Source organism: Coregonus lavaretus (genome assembly GCF_964263955.1).
Source record: "Coregonus lavaretus genome assembly, contig: HAP1_SCAFFOLD_4843, whole genome shotgun sequence".
NCBI classification, from domain to species: domain Eukaryota; kingdom Metazoa; phylum Chordata; class Actinopteri; order Salmoniformes; family Salmonidae; genus Coregonus; species Coregonus lavaretus.
In genome coordinates, this window is record NW_028157961.1 from 1 (window position 1) to 26912 (window position 26912).

Consider the following 26912-nt stretch of genomic DNA (forward strand, 5'->3'; position numbering starts at 1 on the left):
GGTGTACTGTAGCCCTGTTGTAGGTGTAGAAACGTCATGCATCCAGACACAGGGGTGTAAAAACTACATTTTAAAGCCCAATGTCTTGTCCTCGACTAGAACATCTTTTAGAGCAGTAGTCTACAGTAAGAAGTACCAGTCAGACATTTTGGTTGACAGCCGATCATTGTGTCCTTCAGCCATTAGGCCTACCCTCAGTGCCTTGCTCCAGTGCCTATGTAGGGAGGGGGACTGCCAGCCTGTGTATGTGATGCTGCTTCCCCTCCTGCTCTGCTAGTGTACATACAAGCTGCCCGTGTTCCTGACATCCCCCCCTCCCTCCCTCTCTCTCTCTGTGTGTTATAGTGATGCCAAGCTACACAGGGCCTGGCAGAGGGCTCTCTCCCACTGAGTGTTTGCCTGCACACACCTCTGACAGATGAGTCAGGGAGTGATCAGAACTAGGCTTAAGGCAAAGATCACAGAAAGGAGGTCATCCAACACAGACCAAACACCACACAAAGGAACCAGCCAAACAGCCATACACACATCAACACACAGTTTAATCATTTAATCCACCAACACACACCATAGAGTTAAATCAGATGTACATACTGCAGTTGATTTGATTCAAACGACACAATGTACGCTAAAAACTGAATGTGCATTAATTTAACAAGTCAAGACTCAGATATAAAACCCTGAATATGCTTTAGTACTGCATCATAATTAAGGCAACTTGCAATGAGCAAGCGGAAATGCCTATTTACATTTCCTAGTCAAAACCAGACAATCAGAGGTTGGTGGTCATTCCCTATTGGACAGAGGTGGTTATTTCTTGAGTCCTATTGGGCAGGAGACTCCGGTGCCGCTCAGGCCACAGTATCCGTGGGGGTTCTTGCTGAGGTACTGCTGGTGGTAGTCCTCAGCATAGTAGAACTCAGAGGCCTCGGCTATCTCTGTGGTGATTTCTCCAAAGCCCCCCTCTATCAGGACCTGTAGAAACAACAACAACGGTATATCATTAGGACTGACCTTCATGTATGAATGGCTCAGGATTGAACACAAGGAAATACTTTCTAAAAGTCACACAAATTAACCATTTTGGAACCATTTTCCTGCCTCCTTCCATGTCATTACATTTCCCAAAAAAGCCTCAATAGCAGCCAGTAAAATGTATTGTTTTTCAAGATTACACATACTCTTACTGTTAGCAGTGTTACAGCTAGTGCAATCTCTCTCTATCTCTCTATCTCTCTCTCTCTGTCTCTCTCTCTCTCTATCTCTCTCTCTCTATCTCTCTCTCTCTCTCTCTAATCTCTCTCTCTCTCTCTGTCTCTGTCTCTCTCTCTCTCTCTCTCTCTCTCTCTCTCTCTCTCTCTCTCACTCTCACTCTCACTCAGTCATTTGTAAAGCAGTGGAGCAGAGACGAGCACAGAAAGAGGTCATTAGTGCTCTGGGTGGCCCTACGGGTGAGGCCCTGACAGATGTCGACTCACATGCCCCAGATGTGCCCAATGTGTGTGTGTATGGGGAGGGGGCAACGGGTTTGTGTGTGTTTGTGTGTGTTTATGTGTGTGCATGTGTGAGCTGTCACATGCCCACATCGACCCAGCATACCCAGTGCCAATGCCTGCAGCATTTTTATATGGTCCACACACACACATCAGCCAACCTGGGTACTCTCCTCTAACCCCTAGTACAGGGCCGTCTAAGCAGGTACACCTCAATGGGCCATCCTCACTGCTTTTCTTCCTCTATGAAAAATCACAACAACAAAAAATAATGTTGGACTTGAAGTCCCATTCCACATCACAGCACCTGTCCAAATGGCAGTCAGTCAGTCAGTCATGTTTAATAGATAGAGCCAGGCTAAATTTCATCGGAAATCTGCCTCTGCAAGCAAGGTTTGATTTCAAGTGTACAACTGTACAGTATATTGAGAAATCCAGGTTGGAAGTAAATGCATTGTTATGGGATGTGAGAATATGGAGATTTTTAGCTGAGAAATGGGTGGTTATGTTCAAGGGGAAAAGAGGACAAAGATATTGTTGAGAGTAGATCTCCCTTGACACAATGCCACTTGGGAGTTTCAAGAAAGTGATGCAAGGATGTATCTATTGCTTTCCTTTTCTATTTCTCTCTTTCTCCATCATTTCCCACTCTTGCTCTCTCCACCTCTCCTCCGCCAACCTCCCCCTATCACTAATGTTTGTTGCTCAGTGTGTGTGTGTGTGTGTGTGTGTGTGTGTGTGTGTGTGTGTGTGTGTGGGTGTGTGTGTGTGTGTGGGTGGGTGGGTGGGTGTGTACGTGTGTGTGTGTGTGTGTGTGTGGTGGGTGTTTGTGTGTGTGTGTATGTGTGGGGGGAGAGCGGGCTTTGTGAAGGAACCTGCCAACAACCTCATTTCTCGGACCATCTGCCTGGAGGCAGCCACACACCTGTTAGGAGCAGCTGCCACCGTACAGGAGACAGGAGAGAGAGAGAGAGAGAGAAAGGTAACACAGAATCAACTCTCCTCTGCCCGCCAGAACCAGCCCCAGCCCCAGCCCCAATCCTAGCTCTATACGTTCAGCCCCAATCCTAGCTCTATACGTTCAGCCCCAGTCCTAGCTCTATACGTTCAGCCCCAGTCCTAGCTCTATACGTTCAGCCCCAGTCCTAGCTCTATACCTTCATCCCCAGCTCCAGTCCTAGCTCTATACCCCCAGCTCCAGTCCTAGCTCTATACCCCCAGCTCCAGTCCTAGCTCTATACCCCCAGCTCCAGTCCTAGCTCTATTCCCCCAGCTCCAGTCCTAGCTCTATACCCCCAGCTCCAGTCCTAGCTCTATACCCCCAGCTCCAGTCCTAGCTCTATACCCCCAGCTCCAGTCCTAGCTCTATACCCCCAGCTCCAGTCCTAGCTCTATACCTTCATCCCCAGCTCCAGTCCTAGCTCTATACCCCCAGCTCCAGTCCTAGCTCTATACCCCCAGCTCCAGTCCTAGCTCTATACCTTCAGCCCCAGCTCCAGTCCTAGCTCTATTCCCCCAGCTCCAGTCCTAGCTCTATTCCCCCAGCTCCAGTCCTAGCTCTATACCCCCAGCTCCAGTCCTAGCTCTATACCTTCAGCCCCAGCTCCAGTCCTAGCTCTATTCCCCCAGCTCCAGTCCTAGCTCTATTCCCCCAGCTCCAGTCCTAGCTCTATTCCCCCAGCTTCAGTCCTATCTCTATACCCCCAGCTCCAGTCCTAGCTCTATACCCCCAGCTCCAGTCCTAGCTCTATATCCCCAGCTCCAGTCCTAGCTCTATACCCCCAGCTCCAGTCCTAGCTCTATACCCCCAGCTCCAGTCCTAGCTCTATACCCCCAGCTCCAGTCCTAGCTCTATACCCCCAGCTCCAGTCCTAGCTCTATACCCCCAGCTCCAGTCCTAGCTCTATTCCCCCAGCTCCAGTCCTATCTCTATACCCCCAGCTCCAGTCCTAGCTCTATACCCCCAGCTCCAGTCCTAGCTCTATACCCCCAGCTCCAGTCCTAGCTCTATTCCCCCAGCTCCAGTCCTAGCTCTATACATTCAGCCCCAGTCCTAGCTCTATACCCCCAGCTCCAGTCCTAGCTCTATATCCCCAGCTCCAGTCCTAGCTCTATACCCACAGCTCCAGTCCTAGCTCTATAACTTCAGCCCCAGCTCCAGTCCTATCTCTATACCCCCAGCTCCAGTCCTAGCTCTATACCCCCAGCTCCAGTCCTAGCTCTATTCCCCCAGCCCCAGTCCTAGCTCTATACGTTCAGCCCCAGTCCTAGCTCTATACCTTCAGCCCCAGCTCCAGTCCTAGCTCTATACCCCCAGCTCCAGTCCTAGCTCTATACCCCCAGCTCCAGTCCTAGCTCTATACCCCCAGCTCCAGTCCTAGCTCTATACCTTCATCCCCAGCTCCAGTCCTAGCTCTATTCCCCCAGCTCCAGTCCTAGCTCTATTCCCCCAGCTCCAGTCCTAGCTCTATACTCCAAGCTCCAGTCCTAGCTCTATACCCCCAGCTCCAGTCTTAGCTCTATACCCACAGCCCCAGTTCTAAATCTACACCCACCCCTATACCCCAGCTCCACCACTATACTCCAGCTTCCATAGGCCATGGACATTTAGGCCTCTCATTAAATCTCTCAGCCTCATCATCCCTCCTCTACCTCTCACTCTTCTCTCCCTAATCTTTCCTATGCCTCTGCCCCTTTCTCTCTCTCTCTCCCTCTCTCGCTCTCTCTCTCTGTCTGTCTCTATCTGTCTCTATCTGTCTCTCTCGCTCTCTCTGTCTCTCTCTCTCTCGCCCTCTCTCTCTCTCTCTCTCTCTCTCTCTCTCTCTCTCTCTCTCTCTCTCTCTCTCTCTCTCTCTCTCTATCTCTCTCTCTCCGTCTCTCTCTCTCTCTCCCCCTCTCTGTCTCTCTCTCGCTCTCTCTCTCTCTCTCTCTCTCTGAGGCCCTGTGTGTGCTTTACAGTGGGGCTTAGCAGCTCCTTTAAGGAGGCTGAATATCTCAGCGTGGACACCCACCAGATAGCTATCGCCATCCGCAGCTCAACACCGGGTGCACGCCAACTGGCGCCTGACAAAGCTGGCACTGCCAGATATGATTTGAGGCAGGCATTTTTCTGTGGTGGTACCGAGCCTGGACGTCATGCCATCGTTCTGAACACCCGTCATGGCAGCCTCCCTAAGAAGCCTGGTCCCTAGGGAGACCTCAGCTGCAGTGGGCAGCGCTAACACTTATTGTCACAGCGAGATGGGAGGAAGATGTGTGTATGTGTGTGCGTGTGTATGTTTAAAATCCAGGGCTGTATCTAAGATAATGCAGTGGCATTTATTTCTCCCACTTAGCTCTGGAAAATGGATCAGAGCAAGAGCTTGAGACAAAAGGCTGTGGTGGAACAAAACAAGGTAAGCAGGGCTAGTGGCCAAGAGGCTGACAAATTGGCAGGACATTAAATCCCAATCACCATTTGTAGTCTATTTCTGGGTAATAAAGGATGTGTGAAGAGTGAAATATTCCATTTAGCATTAAGAGCTTGTAAAACACAACAGAAGACTCCAGCAGCAGCACACGTCTATAGTAGCCTGTGTATTTATGGCCCCTGTCAGAAACACACACAGCCTTGGATGCAGGTAGGAGAACAAAAGGATTGAGGGTGTTACTGAGATTTCAGCACCACCGTTCTGAATGTAAAGAACTAGAGCTACCACTAATTCCATTGGAATTAGAAAGTCCATATGTTCTATCCTTTGTTTACAGTTTGTTGGCATTTTCAAGGAGATCTTGTTCATATGTGTGTTGTTAGGCGTGTGTTTAAATACTTACAATGTGTAGTACATGTATAGCTCCAGGCTTTTAGTGTCTGTCCTGGAGCATAGAACCATCGTGCTTACTGTACCATCCAATCATTGTAGAATCAGTTAACTATCACAACTTTTCCTCTGTGAAGATACATGTCACTCTGGCAGCAGATGGCTCCTAGTTCATCTAAGAGACAAAGGAAACCATGCAGAAGAAGAATGACATGTTTATCTGTCATTTCTAATCTGTCTAAGCACTGAGTCATGGCAGGTCTTGGAGCCAACGGTTTAGTAGTGCATGGAAGCAAATGGGACTTGGCATTCATCCACTCTCTATCCTCTCTATCCACAGCCTAATTCTGTCAGTCCAGTACCCCGGTGAGTGAGGTTCCTTTCGTTTAATTGTTTGCTTCAATTAAGAAATCGAAAATTCCGTTTGATGCATCTGAACTGTCTTTGTCTCTGTGTTGGCTGAGTACACACTCCCCTTCATCAGCTGACACACTACCCTTCATCAGCTGACACACTCCCCTTCATCAGCTGACACACTACCCTTCATCAGCTGACACTACCCTTCATCAGCTGACACACTACCCTTCATCAGCTGACACACTACCCTTCATCAGCTGACACACTACCCTTCATCAGCTGACACACTCCCCTTCATCAGCTGACACACTACCCTTCATCAGCTGACACACTACCCTTCATCAGCTGACACACTCCCCTTCATCAGCTGACACACTCCCCTTCATCAGCTGACACACTCCCCTTCATCAGCTGACACACTACCCTTCATCAGCTGACACACTACCCTTCATCAGCTGACACACTACCCTTCATCAGCTGACACACTACCCTTCATCAGCTGACACACTACCCTTCATCAGCTGACACACTCCCCTTCATCAGCTGACACACTACCCTTCATCAGCTGACACACTACCCTTCATCAGCTGACACACTACCCTTCATCAGCTGACACACTCCCCTTCATCAGCTGACACACTACCCTTCATCAGCTGACACACTCCCCTTCATCAGCTGACACACTCCCCTTCATCAGCTGACACACTACCCTTCATCAGCTGACACACTACCCTTCATCAGCTGACACACTCCCCTTCATCAGCTGACACACTACCCTTCATCAGCTGACACACTCCCCTTCATCAGCTGACACACTACCCTTCATCAGCTGACACACTCCCCTTCATCAGCTGACACACTACCCTTCATCAGCTGACACACTACCCTTCATAAGCTGACACACTACCCTTCATCAGCTGACACACTCCCCTTCATCAGCTGACACACTACCCTTCATCAGCTGACACACTTCATTTACATTTACATTTTAGTCATTTAGCAGACGCTCTTATCCAGAGCGACTTACAGTTAGTGAGTGCATACATATATATTTTTTTTTTCATACTGGCCCCCTGTGGGAATCGAACCCACAACCCTGGCGTTGCAAACGACATGCTCTACCAACTGAGCTACATCCCCTTCATCAGCTGACACACTACCCTTCATCAGCTGACACACCACCCTTCATCAGCTGACACACTCCCCTTCATCAGCTGACACACTACCCTTCATCAGCTGACACACTCCCCTTCATCAGCTGACACACATACATATCATCAGCTGAGAGTGAAATCCTGATGTGAACAGAGGTCACACCTCTCCTCTAAACCCCACACATCCAATCATTCTCCATCCAATCATTCTATCACCCCTTCATTAGCTGGGGACTCCTCAGGTCAGAGGTCATCCTACCCCCAGGTGGACTAGCATGCACCCTGACCCCAGCTGGGACCCCCTTGTAGGTGTAGATGAGGACAGGGGGTCCCCTGGGAGATCCAGGAGGCTTGGATCTCCTCAACGGCTCTGTCTCTGTCTACTGAGCACAGATGCCAGGCAGCCAGGCAGTAGGGTCCTTGCTATCTGGGATCCATGGGATGTCCATATCCCATTGATGTTGACATTTTAAATGGTTAAGGTTAGGATTAGGTAGGGGTTATGGTGAAGGTTAGGGTTAGGGTTAGGGTAGGGGTTAAGGTTAGGGTTAGGATTTAGGGTAGGGATGTCCCAAAGATCCTTGATAGCACTAAACCAGGCAGTAGGGCTGGATATGAACTAGTCATATGAACATAAACAGGTTCCCTGTTCACATCCAAATCAGGGAGATACTGCATCCAAGCATGAACTTCTACTGTATCTATCCACTCTATTGACTATGAACTATCTACTGTATCTCTGAGGGTGTGAAACCCACACACATACGACTCAACCACCCTTGTCAGAGGAAGTGCAAGTGGCAGAATCCCCAAAATGGCGTCACTGTCCCTCATCTTCTCTCCCGCAGATGCTAGCTGCTGTGTTTGTTCCAGCGGTCCTGTGCTGTGTTACGTTACCACATGGCTAAATGCATAATTCAGACTAATTCATTTGCATATCAGACAGAGTGCTCATTTGGAATGCAAATACCTGCGTGTCCTGGTTAACCGCAGAAACGTGAAAGGCAGCGATAAGCAGCCTAAAATGACTTTCTATTGCAGCCATTTCAGGCAGGCAGGAAAAAGAAGAAAACGTGGGGGGAGAGAATGAAACAAAAAATATAAACCCTGCGCAGCATGTTAAAAGAGCCAGAGCAGGATTAGAGAGAGGGAGAAGACAGGAGAGATACAGTACACACACACACACACACACACACACAAGCCTTTGTGCACAGAAATGGACACTCAGAGAAAAGAGGGGTGAAACAAATGAAGAATGAAGGAGGAGGGAGAGGAGAAATTATTGAACGTTTATAGGAATAATTCATGCTAAGACAAAGGGAGCAGCCCTCCACCCATTCAGGAATCAGGAGTTATCACATAGGCCAGGCAGTGTGAAAAGAAGATACAGTAGTTAGTTAGTAAGTCCCTCTACCCTAGCTCCTAATTCCACACACACACACACACACACACACATACAGGAAATGATAGCGGTGCATCCAAGACACAGTTTGCTACAACAAAGGGACGTCAAAGCCTAAAATAAAGGCGTGATCAGCAGGTGCACCATACAGGAACACCACTACCTCAGGAACAATGGAGCACACACCCGAACCATAGATGAGTAGAGGGGGAGGGAGAGAGAGGGAGAGAGAGAAAGAAAAGGAGGACGCCTTGTCGTTCTCTGTAGCCCCTCAGCCCCAGCCTCAGAGGTAATTTTCTGCAGTGCCTCACACAGAGAGCTCCCCAATCACTCCCCACGTGAACAATACAATCAAGCTAGCCAGCGGAGCATACACGGTCAATACCCTGACATTAAATTAACCAGACTCTTCCCAATCCTCCAGCTCTGCTGGCCAATACTAAATGGAGAACGGAACAGGCAGTGGCTGAAACTGCTTTTTTCTCCCCGTTACAAATGTCTGTGAATGACAATACTTTGTCATGAGGCAGATTAGCAGAAAGAAAACACATCTATTCTATGTCAATGTATTCCTTCCTGACTGAGTGATTGTCAGAAAAGGGATGGGGGACATTCACAATGCTCTGTAATGATTGCCTGATTTCAAAATGGGAAACATTGAAAACATTTATAATGATTCCAACATTGACTGTCAGGATAAGAGTCTATGGTATGTAGTAGATGGATAGAGAAGGAGAAAACTGACTTATCTTCCTCTTATGAGACAGTCAGGTCATTCAAACAGTGGTAATATCCTAATGTGCATGCGTGTGCATTATGCATTATGTTTCTGTATGCGTGTGCGTGTGTGTGTGTGTGTCTTTCTGTATGCGGTGTCTATGTAGTGTCTATGTAGTGTCTATGCGGTGTCTATGTAGTGTCTATGCAGTGTCTATGTAGTGTGTATGCAATGTCTATGTAGTGTCTATGCAGTGTCTATGTAGTGTCTATGCAGTGTCTATGTAGTGTCTATGCAGTGTCTATGTAGTGTCTATGTAGTGTCTATGTTGTGTCTATGCAGTGTCTATGTAGTGTCTTTGTGCATGTGTGCGTATGTAGTGTATGTGTGTGTGTGCGTGTGTGTGTTCTGTGTGCCTGGCTTTGTTCATGTGTGTGTGCTCTGTGCTGCTGGCACAGAGAGTAGCTTCACTGGAGAGGAAGCTGGCATGGCTCCCTCCCTGGCAGAGCAGACCCTCTGTCCATAATGATGTTTAGGGAAATGTGGACGCACGTGCCAAAAATCTGTTACATACCATTTGTTCAGGTCTCTTGTGGGTACCATCAGAAAGCAAATGAAAATGGGAAAGTCTGCTAGTGAGAGGAGAGCAAAAGAGCAGGCAGAAGGAAATAAGACGGCTGCTTCACTCCTTTACTAAACTAAAGGCAGAGGATGGGAACTATAAAGAACAGGCTGTAAGTGGACAGAAGGACCGGAGAATGAGTGACACCAGTGAGGTAGCGTGAATGTTCACACCCTGATGAGATGGGACAGACCCTCACAGCTTCACCGCAATCATAGAAGTGGAGAGATGGATGTGTGTGAGGATTTTGAGGCTATACCTTAGAATGCCCATTGAGAGAACCAGGTTGCCAATGGGATATTGTGTATTATAAATACCTGTGTAATAATCCTAAAGTAATACCTGTGTTATTATACAACCAACTATCCAAGACGCTCGATGAACAACAGAGGGACAGAGATTGAGAGAAAGATAGAACACATTGGAAATAGACTGATCTAGAGTCTGTAAATCAACAGGAAGGATTAAAATGACAGATTCATCTTCCCAAGATGGACAGACAAGGTTCCAATACGAGTGAGTGTGACCCAACGTTTTCCCCCGACACCCACAACAACACCCTTATTTACTCAACCTCTGTCCTCTCAACAATCCAAGACATTATGTCTGAAGGACAGAGAGAGAGGGAGTGAGAGCGACAGAGAGAGGAGTGGAAAGGCGAGGAGAGGAGAGGAGGGTAAGAAAGTTGAGTTCGCTACTAAAGCAATTTGAAGACAGATTTGGCCAGCAGATGGTGTTTGTTAAACCAACTGGTCTGGTGCATTAGGATGTCGGGAGCAGCATGCTACCCTGCTCCATCTAAAATAGCCACAGATGGAGGGGTACAGGGGAGGAAGGGGGAGGTAGAATGGGGGAGGGCTGGGGCCCGGCAAGCTGGTCAGGAAATAACGAGAGCAGCTAGCGAACGAAGAGGAACAGATAATTAGCCCGACCATGGCCTCCAGTCACTCACTCATTCCACGAGAGAGGAGAGGAAAAAGGGGGAGAGGAGAAGAGAAGGGGAGAGGGGGAAGGTGGGATCCCTCAGGGTGTGCAGGTGAGAGGCTGTCACAGCTGGACAGCAACTCCCCATCACCAGGGGGGACTCACATTCACCTCACACACACGCACGCACCACAGACACACACACTCACACACCTCTCTTTCTCTGCCAGAGCAGGAGATCAGCCAGGCCTTGGAGTCAGTACCATTGTGCCACAGTACAGTATGCCACCTATCCTGCGCTACCTCCTCCACAGTGTCCTCCTATAATATCATCCTATATTTCATAGCAGTCCTCTTTCCCCTCACCATCCTAGGTTTGCCATATCCCCTATATGTCCTCTCTCTAACAGTCCACTAACTGTCTTTTCGTCCTGTCCTTAGTGTGGAAATTGATAATATGGATAATGATAATATGGAGGGTCGTGGCAAATAGCAGGCCTCTAAATAGCATGCTTGCACTGCACTAGTCACCTGTAGACAACAGCATTGATGATGCGAGAGTCATCCTAACAATCTGATGGAGAACGAGAAGGCCAGGAGACAAACGCCGGAGATTGACTCTCCTCCACCAATTAAGCCGACTGTCAGTGTGGGTGAGAAATCAGGCTGTCTGTAATTAGCTAGCTAGCTTCCCCCGGTCTGCCTGCCTACTGCTATACACCACCTCATGAGAACAGATCTCAGTAGGCAGGCAGACCGAGGGAAGCTAGCTAGCTAATTACAGACAGGCTAATTTCTCACACACACTGACAGTCGGCTTAATTGGTGAAGGAGAGTCAATCTCCGGCGTTTGTCTCCTGGTTGGTCGGTTGTCTCGGCAGCGAGGTGAGGTAAGCAGCAGCAGAACACGTGGTTTACAGCCTCGAGGTAAAAACCTGTCTATTGTTGGTCGTAACTGACACACTAATAGATGGGAACATGTCATACTAGGTTCTATCTCAACTCTTGAGAGGAGGATGAAATCAAGCTTAAATTTCTCTGAGATGAGGAGAAGGGAGATGGTGGGAGAGAGATGATTGTCTGTCTGTGTGTCAGTCAGGTGCTATGCTGTGAATGGTGAATGGGACACAATTCCCCCTGGAGATCAAAAGCATGCATATTACATCTGAAATGTTCACTTTCCCTCCGATAATTTTTAAAATAAAGGTTTCGTAGCAATACTGTTGCTCAAATCATAGAGTCCATACACAGGACGCTGCTACAATAGCTCAGCATATGGCTACAGCCCAGGCCAATTGATTCCAAATGGATAGTAACCCCACAACCCTAGCCTAGAATTATGTCCAGCTTGATCTTTGATTTCCTACACCATCATTGACTGAAACAAACTGAGACAGCAACGACTGTTGACTTGTTATTGACAGCCATCCATCTGTTGGGGGTTATGGTCACTTCTGTTGGGCTACTTCCTAGTGGTCCTTCAGTGAGTGGTCCTAGCAGGGGAAGGTCAGTGGAGAGGTAGATCCCACTGAATGAAGTGCCCCAGTGTCCATGTACAAACTCCTCCCTCTCTCACTCTGGATCCCCCTCCGCTCCTCGCCCCTCCCCCCTCCCCTCTCTCCTCGCTCCTCCTCTCCATCCTCCCTCCTCTCTGACGGCAACGCTGCGACGCAATAAATATTAATAACCCTAAACCCCCCAAAGTGGAGAGAGAAAGGGGGAGAAAGAACCACCACCACCGCACCCTCCCCGTCTCCCTCTCCAACTCCCTGTACCCCAGGAAACAAAGAGCAACCAGCCCCCGCCATATTGACCTTTCACTTTCCATTGGCCTCGCGCACGTCTAACCACTGTGCCCTCACTCCCTTAACCCCCTTCCACTTTCACCCTCTCCTCTCCTCTTCCTGCCATTGCCCCCCCACCCCATCTCTCTCGTTCCCTCCCCCGACTCTCCCCATTAAGGACCCAGCTGCCAGTCAGAGCGAGCTTTATTAACCCCTTCCCTGACATCCATTTCATTACGTTGGGGATCAACAGCTGATTAAAATACAACCGAGGCGCCTCTCTACAGATGACCTACGACCCCAGCCTAACCCCGCTTCATTTGGTCTGGCTGGGCCAATCAGAGGGCTTAAGGAATGGGACTGGGCTAGGAGGGGTGGGGGGTGGGGTGGGGTGGGGGGCGCCCTCCTCTGTTTCCATGGCAACAGGGCCCTGCTGCTGGGTTTGCAGTGTGGAGCAGAAGTCTCAGCAGGGGGGAGGAGGAGGGAGAGAGAAAGAGGGAGCAGACAATGGAGGAGGAGAGGATGGGAGGAGGACAAAGAGACAGCAAGGCCAGCAGAGGGAGTGTGTGAGTGTGTTTGTATTTTCTGTGAGTCTAGTCTGTGTGTGTATGTGAGCGTGTGTATGCAGCACACTTTGTCAGAGTAGTCATTGTGTAAGAGGAGGCTGTCGCTTTGTGCACAGAAACACAGCCAACAATAGCAAACGCTAGAGCAAAATAAACAGGTTGCATTGTCTCAGACACGTGACTGGTGGGGACATTAGTGGCAAATGGCCTCACTTCAGCCGAGACGAGACACAACGAGACGAGCTCCCTGATGATATGATTGTCACGGTAGATGAGACATGAACCAGAGAATAAATTAGACCCCACTCCAAAACCAATCGACACAAATGTCAAACTTCACAGTTGGAGAAAACACACACGAACCCAGTAAATGTGTGTTTCAAAACACCGGCACTGTTTTCAGCAAACAGCACAGAAGCTAACAATGCAATATAACATGTAGCAGGTGATAATGTTCTGTTAAAGGGGGAAATTAAATGATGATTTTCCTTTTTTATATGTCTGAAACACCTCCAAATCATCCTGTCCTCTTGACCGACACAGATAGATAGATAGATGGATAGATGGATAGATGGATAGATGGATAGATAGATAGATAGATAGATAGATAGATAGATAGATAGATAGATAGATAGATAGATAGATAGATAGATAGATAGATAGATAGATAGATAGATAGATAGATAGATAGATAGATAGATAGATAGATAGATAGATAGATAGATGTAGACAGTGTGATTGTATGGCAGTCTGCATAGAGAATGCAGGGTTAGAGTTATAACCTACTATACATAACGTCCCAAATCAGACATCTGCAAATATCCATGAAATCATCATCTGAAATCATTAGTTATAGTAGTAGCAGCTGAGTGGTAAAGGAGACACTGACAGTAGCCAATCGAAGGTCTCTCCTGCAGTGGCTGCTGAGCTGTGGCACCCGACTGCATGTGTAAATGGGAATCATTTTGGTGAGAGACTGGGCCTCTATGGGAGGGGTAGAGGAACAGGGGATGGGATGGAGGGATATGGGGGAAGGGGGAGAGAGGGAGGAGAGGTTGTCCCATGGTCGGCTGTGTTATTAGGCAGCCATTAGGAGAGGAGCGGCTGCAGACTGCAGGATCTCAGCCTCCCTCCCAGTAGTTTCATCAGCTGGAGGCAGCACTCCGTGAAGGAACAAATTCAACCCATATGCTGCACCTCCTCCTCCTCCTTTCCTCCACTTCCACCTCCACCTCCACATCCTCCTTTTCCCTGGGAGTGTGCTCTCTATCACACTGGCTTGCCCAGACAACTCATCCCCGGCCTGGGTGACACCTAGACACCTCTACACTCTGTGGAGCAGCATGGGGCTCTGTTAGCCTGATGAATAGCCCAATGGCGTCAGGCACTGTATAGTGGGAGAAAAGGAGGGAATGGAGTCATGTGGTAGACAAACTGAGAGAAAATGTGTGTGTTGGCAGCAACTAAACATCTGCTTGTTTCTATTGAAGGAACATATAAAGCGCTGAAAAGTGAACTATTTAATGTTCATACCTTTCATAACTAACCAGATACTAGATGTAGTGAATAGCTCCAAGCTTGGTATTTCAGTAATGTCCATGAAATGGTTCTCAACTCAACTGTGTATGTTCTGCTTTGTTCTGCCAATGAAGAGGTGGAGCATTGCTCATCCAGACGAACCTGGCGAACCTTCCTCTCCTCTCCTCTTTGCACAAAGACAGTACAGCAGCCCTTCATCTGAATACTGAAGCTCAACAATAGAACCATGAAGGTGTCCAGACATTCAAGGTAATCTCATCAACACTCTCCAGTGAGAGATTAAACTGTCAATAAATACAGGGACACGTCTTTATCCATCTCACAGACTAACATTCTATGGCTTACATAGAATACCTCAGCTTCCATAAGGAACAAAGGACAGAGAAGAAGGGCCAGCGAAATGGAGAGCGAGACGATGGTGGAAAACAGGGGAGAGAAAGGATAGAATGAATGAAGAGGAGAGAGAAGAGCAGTAAGGTTGTAGCCACCGGAGAGAAGATAGAGAGAGAGAGAAGATAGAAAGAGAGAGAGAAGGAGAAAGAGAGAGAGAAGGAGAAAGCGAGAGCAGAAAGAGACCAATCTAGCTCCACTGTAAGCTTAGATGTATTCTCCCTCTCTCGGTCTCTCCATTGTTCTGGAAGCCATGCATGCAGCAGTGTTGGGGAGGGTGTGGTCTAGCGCGGCAAAGCTGTTCCACATAGCGTTGCACCACAAAGATTCTGCTGTCCCTCCCCTCCTGTTCTCTCCTCTCACCGGGGGACTCACCGGCAGCATGCCATCCCTCTCAATTAAACATATGCATATGCGTTGTAGGCTGCCTGGCTCTATGCATGTTCTCTGTAAGGTGATGGGCTTTGAACCTTGACTGATGCTCGCTGGAGAGACGGGTGTGTTGCAGCAAGCTTTTAATATGACTGGTGACTGGTGCAGTCTTAAAACCCTGTTGGCTGGAGAAATGTGTTCTGGTATGGGTACAGAATGTGATTTATTTGGGGGAAATAGATTTTCTTCCACATCAAGCTTTTGTTTCTATAACTTGAACATCTCTAGAGAACTGATTATTGAGTTCGTGTGACTCCCACACACAGAAACGTTACCTTCTGATAGTCATCTTTGGAGGCCAGAGCCTGTTCAAGCTGCTCCTGTGTGTATGTGTAGATGGCTGATCGATAGGTCGTTCCTACATCGTTGCCCTGACGCATTCCTGAAAATGAGACAGAGAACACAATGTTGGGTAACTTTTAGAGAATTTACTGGACTAAAGACAACATATTTCACTCAATATAGAGGAAGACATAAAAGATGGCCAAATCCGACAGACAGACAAAGAGAGAGAGGCAAACACGCACACAAACAGAGAAACACAGGGTTATATACAAGGTACTCTAAGTGGATAAAAGTTTACTTCCAAATCATTTCTTCTAACTGTCTAAACTATTCTGCCATCCGCCAACCAAACAGCATACTATGTTTGCTTTGTTTGCTCTGACAGGCACGTCATACGAAACAAACTCACAATCAACCTTGTTTGTCTGTCTGAGGAAAAGACCTGGAGACCTGGAGACGAGACCAGACCAACTGCGGTGTAATTTCAATCAAAGCACAGTTCACCTTGATGCAGATGTAGAACATGATACAGATACTGCCTGCCTCTGTGTAATTATTCTGTTGCTGGGAGCGGAGCGTAGTGTGAGCCGTGCAGACAGACAGTGAATCACACTGATTTTGTTCCCTGACAAAAAGCTCCCATTCAAACACGCAATCATTTGCTAGGTGTTAGAGGACACATTGAAAATGTCTTGTAGGTTGAAGACAAACCATTTAGTCATACTGTTGAGAGTAGCATCATGTTACGATCACATGGAATATGACAGTGAGTCTTATAATAAGGAAATCAGTAGGTTAACCTTATCTAGCATCACTGGGCATGTGAGCAACACTTCAGAACGTACTTGACCTTAGTCTCTATCTTGACCTTTCTGAATAGTGCATACTACAGGTACATACACTATATGACCAAAAGTATGTGGACACCTGCTTGTCCAACATCTCATTCCAAAATCATGGGCATTAATATGGAGTTGGTCCCCCCTTTGCGGCTATTACAGCCTCCACTCTTCTGGGAAGGCTTTCCACTAGATGTTGGAACATTGCTGCAGGGACTTGCTTCCATTCAGCCACAAGAGCATTAGTGAGATCAGGCACTGATGTTGGGCAATTAGGCCTGGCTCGCAGTCGGCGTTCCAATTCATCCCAAAGGTGTTCGATGGAGTTGAGGTCAGGGCTCTGTGCAGGCCAGTCAAGTTCTTCCACACCGATCTCGACAAACCATTTCTGTATGGACCTCGCTTTGTGAATGGGGGCATTGTCATGGAATGCTGGCATCCTATGACGGTGCGACGTTGAAAGTCACTGAGCTCTTCAGTAAGGCCAGTCTACTGCCAATGTTTGTCTATGTAGATTGCATGGCTGTGTGCTCAATTTTATACACCTGTCAGCAACGAGTGTGACTGAAATAGCGAAATCCACGAATTTAAGGGTTGTCCAGATACTTTTGTATATATAGTGTAGGTAATGCATTATGGATGCATATATAATCATCACATCTAAAATATCATCCTTCAAAAGTAAAATGGAGAGAATTAACAGTTACATTCTGCACGCTATGTGCAACAGCACTATTCTTCAGCTAAATCACTTAGGAAGTAGGTCATGATTCATGACACTGAAGTGACCTGAGGAAGATAACACAGTACTGTGCCAACAGTGTGGGAACAAGTCTTCAACAATGTGTGTCATCTTGTGTGTATTCTCATATTGTGTGCATATCTTCTTATCCACTGTGTGTCATAGTGTGTGTGTAAGGTTGTCCAGAGGTTGAGCTGGCCAGCTGAGTTGACGTGGCTGAGGTGAGGAGGGGTCAGAGCTAACACAGAGGCAGATTTCTCTGGGGTCGTGTGTGGCCTGTGGACTCACACTCACACAGGGTCAATAAGGAAATTAAACACACACTCCAGGCACCTCTCTGGGTGGAGAGTGACCCTCTCTCCTTTCTCTCTCTCTCCCTCCCTCCCTCCCTTATTTCACAGACGCGAACACTCAAAATGGCAGTCTCATCATCCTGCTACAGATAGCTCAGGGCAGAGAGGAAGCAGTTGAGACTGGGATTAAGCTATGCAAGAATTGGCTTTGGAAACGCTGTAGTTGTATATACCAGGCGTGTCGATGGAGGGAGAGGGTTTTACATAACACTCTTATCCAGAGCGACTTACAGTAGTGAGTGCATACGTTTTCATACTTTTTCGTACTGGTCCCGCATGGGAATTTAACCCACAACCCTGGCGTTGCAAGCGCCATGCTCTACCAACTGAGCCACATGGCACTTTTACCTTGAGTGGGGTTGTGGCTCTCCCAGAACACCTTCAGCAGTTTGGAGAAGCTTGTCTTTTCTGGCTCCCAGACCACCCGGACCACCTCAGTATGGCCTGTCCTACCTGAGGGAGACAACAGAAGACAGGAGATATGGTGAGGTTAGGAGAAGTAGGCAGTTGCCCCTATCCACTGGTCCAGGATCATGTATTTCCTTATCCTTCTGGTTAAGGTTAGGATTGGGATATGATAATCTGATTCTAGATCTGTGGATATGTAACCTTGAGTTTTCCTCCACTCCTCAGAAACAGTGAATGTTGACTGGGAGTGCAAGTTGTTCTCCAGTGCAGCAGTGCGGTGCTGTCCTGGATCAGTTATTAATGTTTTAACCAAGCTCTGGAGGGAGGAGTGTCCTCCAATCACGCAAGCTGGACACCGAGTTTGGGACATGCTGATTGGATAGAGCTGTTTGGAGAACTCTCTTTCACTCTTCCAGAGGGACATCCACAAAGGTTAACATCTCAATATGAGGTGAGAAGACAGAGTAAACCATGTTTAATAAAGACCTGCTCTTCTATTCCCAATTCAATACATTTCTAGCGAGATTAGTTTATTCCACTGAGATGGGTGTTTAATGTCACCTCATAAGGCTGTGTTCTCCACTATCTGCAGCACATCTACAGCTGGGATATTAAAAAAATTATAAGAACTAACCTGTAGGGTCACTGTCATTACAGACTGACGCTACAGAGGAACTGTACAATAAACATGATGGAAGAACACAGGGATGTCCTGGAGACAGGAGGAGGAACAAGGGAGTGCATTGGACACAATTGAGGTGCTGTATAATTTAGTGCACACACACACACACAAGCAAATGCACAGTCGAATGCACAGACGCACCCATAGATTCATGAATCAATTTCTCCTTTCCTCTCTCTAACATTCTCTCTCCCTCTAAGCCATTCTTTTAAATCCATGAATCCATTCTCTCTCTGTCAGCCTCCCTTGTTTTCTGCCATGCAATCTCTTTCAGCCTCCATCTACTCTCTCTCTCCCTCTCTTTTTTCCTCCCCCTCTCTCCTTCCTCCTCCATCCGGTGGCTCCCTCGTTCAGCTGGTAGTGGAGCTGTGTGTTCAAGGTGAGCTGAAGGACATCTGAGGTACACACACACACACACACATCCATCTTTACTGCTGGCAGCTCAGGGGAAAGCAGGCAAGATGGCTGCCAGCATGAAGCTCAGTAGGAGACAGAAGAGTCCATGTGCCACCACTCTCCGACTCCCAATGCATGGCTACAGGGCTGGAGCAAAAGATATCTTACACTGCCCTATCCTATTCTTTACTGTACATATCCCTCATCAGAATGATGCTTTCCTCCATTCTCTCTCTGTTTCTCTTTCTTTGGGTCTATTGTCTGTTCTATACATTCCTGCAGCCCCTAATTCCTTGTTGACACAGCTGTCTGCCGGGGAACCATGGTGTGTGTGTGTGTGTGAACCCCCTCACCACAACCCATTCCTCACGTATCCCAGAAGGCATTGGGAGCAGAACGCATGGTCTCTTGGATATAGTTGATCAGCCATGTTCAGAGTGATCCTTCTTCTCTCTCTCCCATCCCTCTCTCTTTCTCTCCATTCAGTCAAGTCATTTGTGCAGTGTAACATATGCATTCTATATCGGCTTAGCTATATGCCTGAGTGTGCTTATTCATATTGACTATGGATTCTTTCAGACTGAATAGTTACAAAGAAGGGGCTGCTCAGTGACTATCTGAGAGGAGTTACTGCGCTAACACCAGCTGTCTGTCGCAGCAGGCTTTTGAGGTTCGGATCACGGAGAAGAGAGGACAAGATAATGTGTGGGTCTTTCAAAGACAATATTCAGGGCTGTGGGATGAGCTATTGCTATTGTGCCAGTGAATATTAATTTGGGAAGTTTGATTTAAAGGAAAATGCGAACCAAACCTCACATTGAGCTGCAGCCCCAGTAGCAGTCAGTAGCAGTCAGTAACAGTCAGTAACAGTCAGTAACAGTCAGTAACAGTCAGTAGCAGTCAGTAACAGTCAGTAACAGTCAGTAACAGTCAGTAGCAGTCAGTAACAGTCAGTAACAGTCAGTAACAGTCAGTAACAGTCAGTAACAGTCAGTAGCAGTCAGTAACAGACAGTAGCAGGCAGTAAAAGTCAGTAACAGTCAGTAGCAGTCAGTAACAGTCAGTAACAGTCAGTAACAGTCAGTAGCAGTCAGTAACAGTCAATAACAGTCAGTAACAGTCAGTAGCAGTCAGTAACAGTCAGTAACAGTCAGTAGCAGTCAGTAACAGTCAATAGCAGTCAGTAGCAGTCAGTAACAGTCAGTAACAGTCAGTAACAGTCAGTAGCAGTCAGTAACAGACAGTAGCAGGCAGTAAAAGTCAGTAACAGTCAGTAGCAGTCAGTAACAGTCAGTAACAGTCAGTAACAGTCAGTAGCAGTCAGTAACAGTCAATAGCAGTCAGTAACAGTCAGTAACAGTCAGTAACAGTCAGTAACAGTCAGTAACAGTCAGAGCAGGCAGTAGCAGTCAGTAACAGTCAGTAACAGTCAGTAACAGTCAGAGCAGGCAGTAGCAGTCAGTAACAGTCAGTAACAGTCAGTAACAGTCAGTAACAGTCAGTAACAGTCAGTAGCAGTCAGTAGCAGTCAGTAACAGTCAGTAACAGTCAGTAACAGTCAGTAACAGTCAGAGCAGGCAGTAGCAGTCAGTAACAGACAGTAGCAGGCAGTAAAAGTCAGTAACAGTCAGTAACAGTCAGTAACAGTCAGTAGCAGTCAGTAACAGTCAATAGCAGTCAGTAGCAGTCAGTAACAGTCAGTAACAGTCAGTAGCAGTCAGTAACAGTCAATAGCAGTCAGTAGCAGTCAGTAACAGTCAGTATTAGTCAATAGCAGTCAGTAGCAGTGAGCTGAGGCAGGGTTTCAGCACCACCAGATGGAAAGCTCCCTGCCTCAGTGCTGCACTCTGCATTCTACAGAGCAGTGCCACTACTGCCAAAACAGAAATTAAATTATAACAAAACATTAATAAAATGAAACACACACACGCATGCACACACATACACATATTCTCTCTCTCTCAGATCCTACAGCAGTAGATGTTTAACGCCTCTAAACTCTAAGCTCCGACTTCAGTTCAAGATCCATCCTGAGAGAACGGCACTCTGGGAAGTCATCAAACAAATGTCCCTTGATGAAAGTCTTTACAAAGTTGTTTTCTACTGGAACAAAAGTCAATATCCAGATCAAAGACTAGTGACTTCCATGCTTCTAACAGCCCTACACAAATTGTTATTGTACTGAACCACAGAGGGGAGAGAGAGAGATAGGAGAGAGAGGGCATTATGCGGATTCCACATACATACGCACACACACGAACACACACACACACACAAGCGCACACACACAAGCGCAAAAACACACTGCCAAGGGCCCGGTCCGTGAAGGTCAGAGCTGGACAAGAGGGGCCAGAGTTCAGAAAATGCCCTCAGTCCTCAGAGGAACACCCAGCAGGGTTTTGTTCTGTTACTTCCTATTCCCGGAAAACTATGTACATTCACACTGAGCGCAAAATCAAATTTCCTAAATCCTAAATCCCTCAAAAGCAGGATGGAGAGGCAGTGGGTGCATCTAAAAATAATACAAGGACAGCTGGCAGTGTTTGGATAATGATCTGAATGTTCAAAAACACCCAACTCCCATTATTGCAATGAAAGGAAAACTGTAGTGAACAAGTTCACTGTGTGAAGCGCAAAGACTTTCTTCTACCGCCAATTTGGATTCTCATTTCAAAACTATATTTCTCATTTTCCATTTCAATGTTCTTTTCACAGAAAGCATACAGCTCAAAATGACACCTACTGTTGCTGTTGTGTTACTAACAGGAGAGTGAGGAGGCCCATCACAGAACCATAGAGCTAGTGATGCATATCTAATGGTGAATTTCCTTAGCTCAGGACAGCACACACACTTAGAAAGTATAATGTAGAGAGATACTTCTGTGTACCACATAATGACCTTACACACACACCTTAACTATCGGATCATTAAACACGCAAACACACACACATACGGATGCACACACACACAAACACATACAGGTGAGCACACACACAAGTACTGCTAGAAAGCGGTCACTTTCCCCTGCCCCACTATAATAGGACTTAAGGGATTCCATTTGGTTTTCAGGGGCAGGTTTGGAGAAAACAAAGAACTGTATACTGTCCATATAAACACCAGATACCTCTGCTACTGAGTAATTGTGTATTATTCTCAGACTGGGCAAGACTGATGCTGCATGTACAGTACAGTAGAACAGTGCTATGAAAAAGTATTTACCCCCTTTCTAATTTTCTCTACTTTTGCATATTTGTGATACTGAATGTTATCAGATCTTCAACCAAAACCTAATATTAGATAAAGGGAACATACGTGAACAAATAACACAACAATTACATATTTATTTCATAAACAAAGTTATGCAACACCCAATTCCCCTGTGTGAAAAAGTAATTGCCCCCTTACACTCAATAACTGGTTGTGCCACCTTTAGCCGCAATGACTCCAACCAAATGCTTCCTGTAGTTGTTGATCAGTCTCTCTCTCTTGATCTTCCATGCAGAACTGCTTTAACTCAGTGACGTGTGGGTTTTCAAGCATGAACTGCTCGTTTCAAGTCCTGCCACAACATCTCAATTGGGATTAGGTCTGGACTTTGACTAGGCCATTCAAAAACTTCCAATTTGTTGCTTTTTAGCAATTTTCATGTAGACTTGATTGTGTGTTTTGGATCATTGTCTTGCTGCATGACCCAGCTGCGCTTCAGCTTCAGCTCACAGACGGATGGTCTGACATTCTCCTGTAGAATTCTCTGATACAGAGCAGAATTCATGGTTCCTTCTATTAAGGCAAGTCGTCCAGGTCCTGAGGCAGCAAAGCATCCCCAAACCATCACACCACCACCACCATGCTTGACCTTTGGTATGATGTTCTTACTGTGGAATGCAGAGTTTGGTTTTCGCCAGGCATAATGGGACCCATCTCGTCCAAAAAGTTGACTCAAGTTTGCCAAAAAGCACCTGGATGATCATCAAGACTCTTGGAAGAACGTTCTATGGACAGATGATTCAAAAGTATAACTTTTTGCAGCTAAAGGTGGCACAACCAGTTATTGAGTGTAAGGGGGCAATTACTTTTTCACACAGGGGAATTGGGTGTTGCATAACTTTGCTTATGAAATAAATGAAATAAATATGTAATTGTTGTGTTATTTGTTCACTTATGTTCCCTTTATCTAATATTAGGTTTTTGTTGAAGATCTGAACATTCATTATCACAAATATGCAAAAGTAGAGAAAATTAGAAAGGGGGCAAATACTTTTTCATAGCACTGTATCTGATAAAAGGCCCTTCATAGAGACATGTAGAAGTCATTAACATGAGGAGATGATCAACACATCATGAGGCTGGTTAGTGTATTACACACACAGACTGTGGATGGCTGTTTATGAGGGAGATCCAGATTAAATGAACACTGAATTATTCTGAGCACAGGTCAGGGGTATTGTTGAGTGGGGTGTGGGGTCAGTGTTGAGTGTTACCTGTGCAGGTCTCTTCGTAGGTGGGGTTGGGGGTGAGGCCTCCAGCGTAGCCCACCTGGGTGGAGTAGACACCTTTCTGCTTCCAGAATTGTCTCTCTGCGCCCCAGAAACAGCCCATCCCTTAAAGACAACACATCTCAGTCAGAAACAGACCATCCCTTTAAAGGTCCAATGCAGCTGTTTTTATCTCAATATCAAATCATTACTGTGATTGTTTTCAATTAAAATGGCTGAAAAATAAACTTCATAGCAAAGAGCAATTTCTCAAGCAAGAACTTTGCTAGGACTGTCTGGGAGGGGTCTGTTATTGGCAGAGAGGTTTGAAACTCTCTTTCCTATTGGTATATTAACTAATTTACTGCCTGGTGATGTCACCGGGCAGGCCAAAACTCCATCCCACCAAAACAGAAATTTCAGGCGGTCTTTTCAAACAGCTCTTACACTAAAAGGGAATTATCATCATTTTCATAATTTCACAGTATTATTACAACCTCATAGTGTCAATATAAAACACAGGAAAATCATGTTTTTGACTGCACTAGGCCTTTAACACAACACACCCCAGTCAGAAACATCCCATCCCTGTAAGACAGCATACCTCAAGTCAGAAACGGATGGACAGGCATAGATGGATGGATGAATAGTTGGAAAAAATTCTAGAAATAGATGAGTGGATGGAGGGATGATGGAGAAATTCACTTGGAAGGAATGGAGTGAATAAATTCCTGAACCAGTGCCAATTTCAGACATAGGATACTATTAGGCTTATTTAGAGCACAGATGTATTATATCATACCCTGGCTGACTTGGCTCTCATGCACCTTGTTTATTGGCCAATGTTGCTCTGGTCTCGATACCTCTCTTAGGTGTGAAATTAATAGAACAGCCCACACACACTGATACAACCCATTAAAACCCTCCTACGCCACTGAGGTGCACCAGCCTTTCTCTTTCTCCTGAGTATTAGTCTGTCAGCAGGGAACACATCCACCTTGTGTTTGCTCTAAATCACCTCCATAAAGGTCTGGATCTGTGTCCCAGCTTTGGATTTACTGTCTAATGAAACCATAGTGTTCATTGGTTATCAGATGTACTGTGGGCCTGTAAAAACAACCGATATAAAACTAATACCCACTGTTAACATTTAGCACCAAGTAATACTCCCCCACCAAATAAAACAGTAAAAATATATTAAGGTACAATTTCAAAACTGTTATCCACAGTCATTAATTCCCCCGATTGTGTGGAGTGATTTAGCTGAGAAACCAAATGACTGGTGAGCTGGGTTTTCTCTCCATGCAGTACTGAAGGGTTGAGTGGGGCTCAGACAGTTTGCCTCGATGTGTGTGTGAGAGGTTTTTGTGTGTGTGAGGTGATTGTGACTGAAGAGGATCCTACACGGCTCCTACACACATGCTCACGCACACACACCTTTGTGTTTGGGAGTGAATGTTGGAGTATTAACACAAGGTAGTGCTGAACGTAGCCAATCACTGACACAATGGTAACAGAGGGGGGTAGAAGACAGGCTTTTGTAGAGTCAAGGGTAACTGGCACCTTTTAAGGCTGTCCACGGGGGGTTTTGTGATTTGAAACGCTCTGCGGGTCACAAGTGTATGTAAGGCTGCTTTAAAACCTGCTTATTTGTACACAGGCCCGGAAGATAAAGAGGCTGATTTCTCTGCTCTGTCGTGATGGACTTCACAGTTTGACTCTCTGAACAGAGAAAAGAGGAGCTGAACTAATGCATTTTATTAAAGAGATCCTAATCATCCCTTGCAATTAATCTCTACACCCCTCCTCCTACCATCCCATCCCATCCCTCTATCCTCTCTCTGTTTTTCTGAACCTAACAGAGTATCAGGGGAGGGGGAACTAATTACACTATACTGTCTGGATGTCATCCTCCCCTCTTTCCTCCTATCCCCTGTTTCCCACCCTCATACAGATCACTTACCAAACATAGCCATCTGCAGTCCCTCAGGGAATGGCGGTACGGTCCTGTTGCCGTTGACATCGTGCTTGGCTGTAGGACACACAGGAGAGGGTCTCTGTTAGTCAAACACAGACAGTCCATCACACACCTACAGTCTCATTTTACATTTATGTCATTTAGCAGACACTTTTATCCAGAGCGACTTACAGATAGTGAGTGCATACATTGTGGGAATTGAACCCACAACCCTGGCGTTGCAAACGCCATGCTCTACCAACTGAGCTACACGGGACTGCATCAGTCTCCACACCACTGATGCAATACACACAATGACTGGCCATTGTAAGATACTTTGGTGTATCTCTGGTGTGTAAGGACTGCAGAGGGATTGCTTTTTTGCATTTACAGTAGCTAGCTTTGCCATTGCAAACAAAGAAAGACAGAGAAAATTAACCTGGGGGTTTTTGCAACATGCGCACATACACTGACCCATTTAAACATTCTCATTCATCTCATGCATGATTTTATAGCAGCTGCGATCACTCCAATCAACTGACAAAGCCAGAGGTGGAAGAAGCCCATTGGGGCCACAGAGCCACCTGGCTGAGCTAATGTGCGTTAGTGTCTGTGTGTGTGTATGTGTGTGTGTGTGTGTGTGTGTGTAGATGTGAGTGTGTGTGTGTCTGTGCTGCAGATGGCCTGCTGTTGGAGGGCAGTGTGTGGATTAGGATAAATGTGGGGGAGTGAGCCCAACATCTGGAGCCAGCCAAGCCCTTCCTGTGCTGTGTCCTTACTGGGTGTGTTGCCATGGCAGCTAGGCGTGCCGATACAGCCAGCTGGAGACCGAGGCCAGGCAATCTACTGCGGCACCATAGCCACACGCCCATCACAGCCTCCCTAACACTCAGTCAGTCAGTCTCTCTGTCAGTCAGTCTCTCTGTCGTCACTCTGTCTTTCTGTCAGTCAGTCTCTCTGTCAGTCAGTCTCTCTGTCTCTGTGTCACTCTGTCTTTCTGTCACTCAGTCTCTCTGTCAGTCAGACTCTCTGTCATTCTGTCATGTGGTCCTCTGTAGCTCAATTGGTAGAGCATGGCGCTTGCAATGCCAGGGTAGTGGGTTTGATCCCCGGGACCACCCATATGTATATATGTTTTTTAAAATGTATGCACGCATGACTGTAAGTCGCTTTGGATAAAAGCGTCTGCTAAATGGCTTTTTATTCTGTGTGTCAGTCACTCTCTCTGTCATTAAGTCTCTCCGTCCATCAATCCATTTATATGTCACAGTCATCATTTTGCTTACACCAATCTACATCAAGATCTACATAGAAGAGATTAGGGGCTAGGGAAAGAGGTAGAGGTTGTTAGACCAGGATAGGCAACCTCTACTTGAAAGGACAAATATGGTGCATGTATATGTGCTCCTGTCCTCTGCACTGTGGGGCTCCATGATAATATCATCAGTATGGCCGCTCTAACTCCCCGCTGCAGAGGGCAGGGACATTTTCATGACCTCAAACACAGTTTCCTTTTCTTCTCTTCTGATGTGAAACATGCTGTGATGTGGGATGTGGCGCTCGACTTTGAGTTGAAAGAAACCCTGCCTTCCG

General features: G+C 46.6%; 1 protein-coding gene across 1 annotated transcript; it reads right to left on the minus strand.

Moving 5' to 3' along the window:
• Positions 1 to 524: 524 nt before the first annotated feature.
• On the minus strand, positions 525 to 25391 carry LOC311124600 (mitochondrial peptide methionine sulfoxide reductase-like). Its single transcript, XM_084198715.1, has 5 exons — positions 25326 to 25391; positions 23369 to 23488; positions 17749 to 17853; positions 15457 to 15563; positions 525 to 975 (listed from the first exon to the last, which is right to left on the minus strand). Exons 1-5 carry the CDS (start codon positions 25336 to 25338, stop codon positions 811 to 813), a joined length of 510 nt encoding a protein of 169 aa, XP_084054841.1. The 5' UTR covers positions 25339 to 25391; the 3' UTR covers positions 525 to 810.
• Positions 25392 to 26912: the final 1521 nt, after the last annotated feature.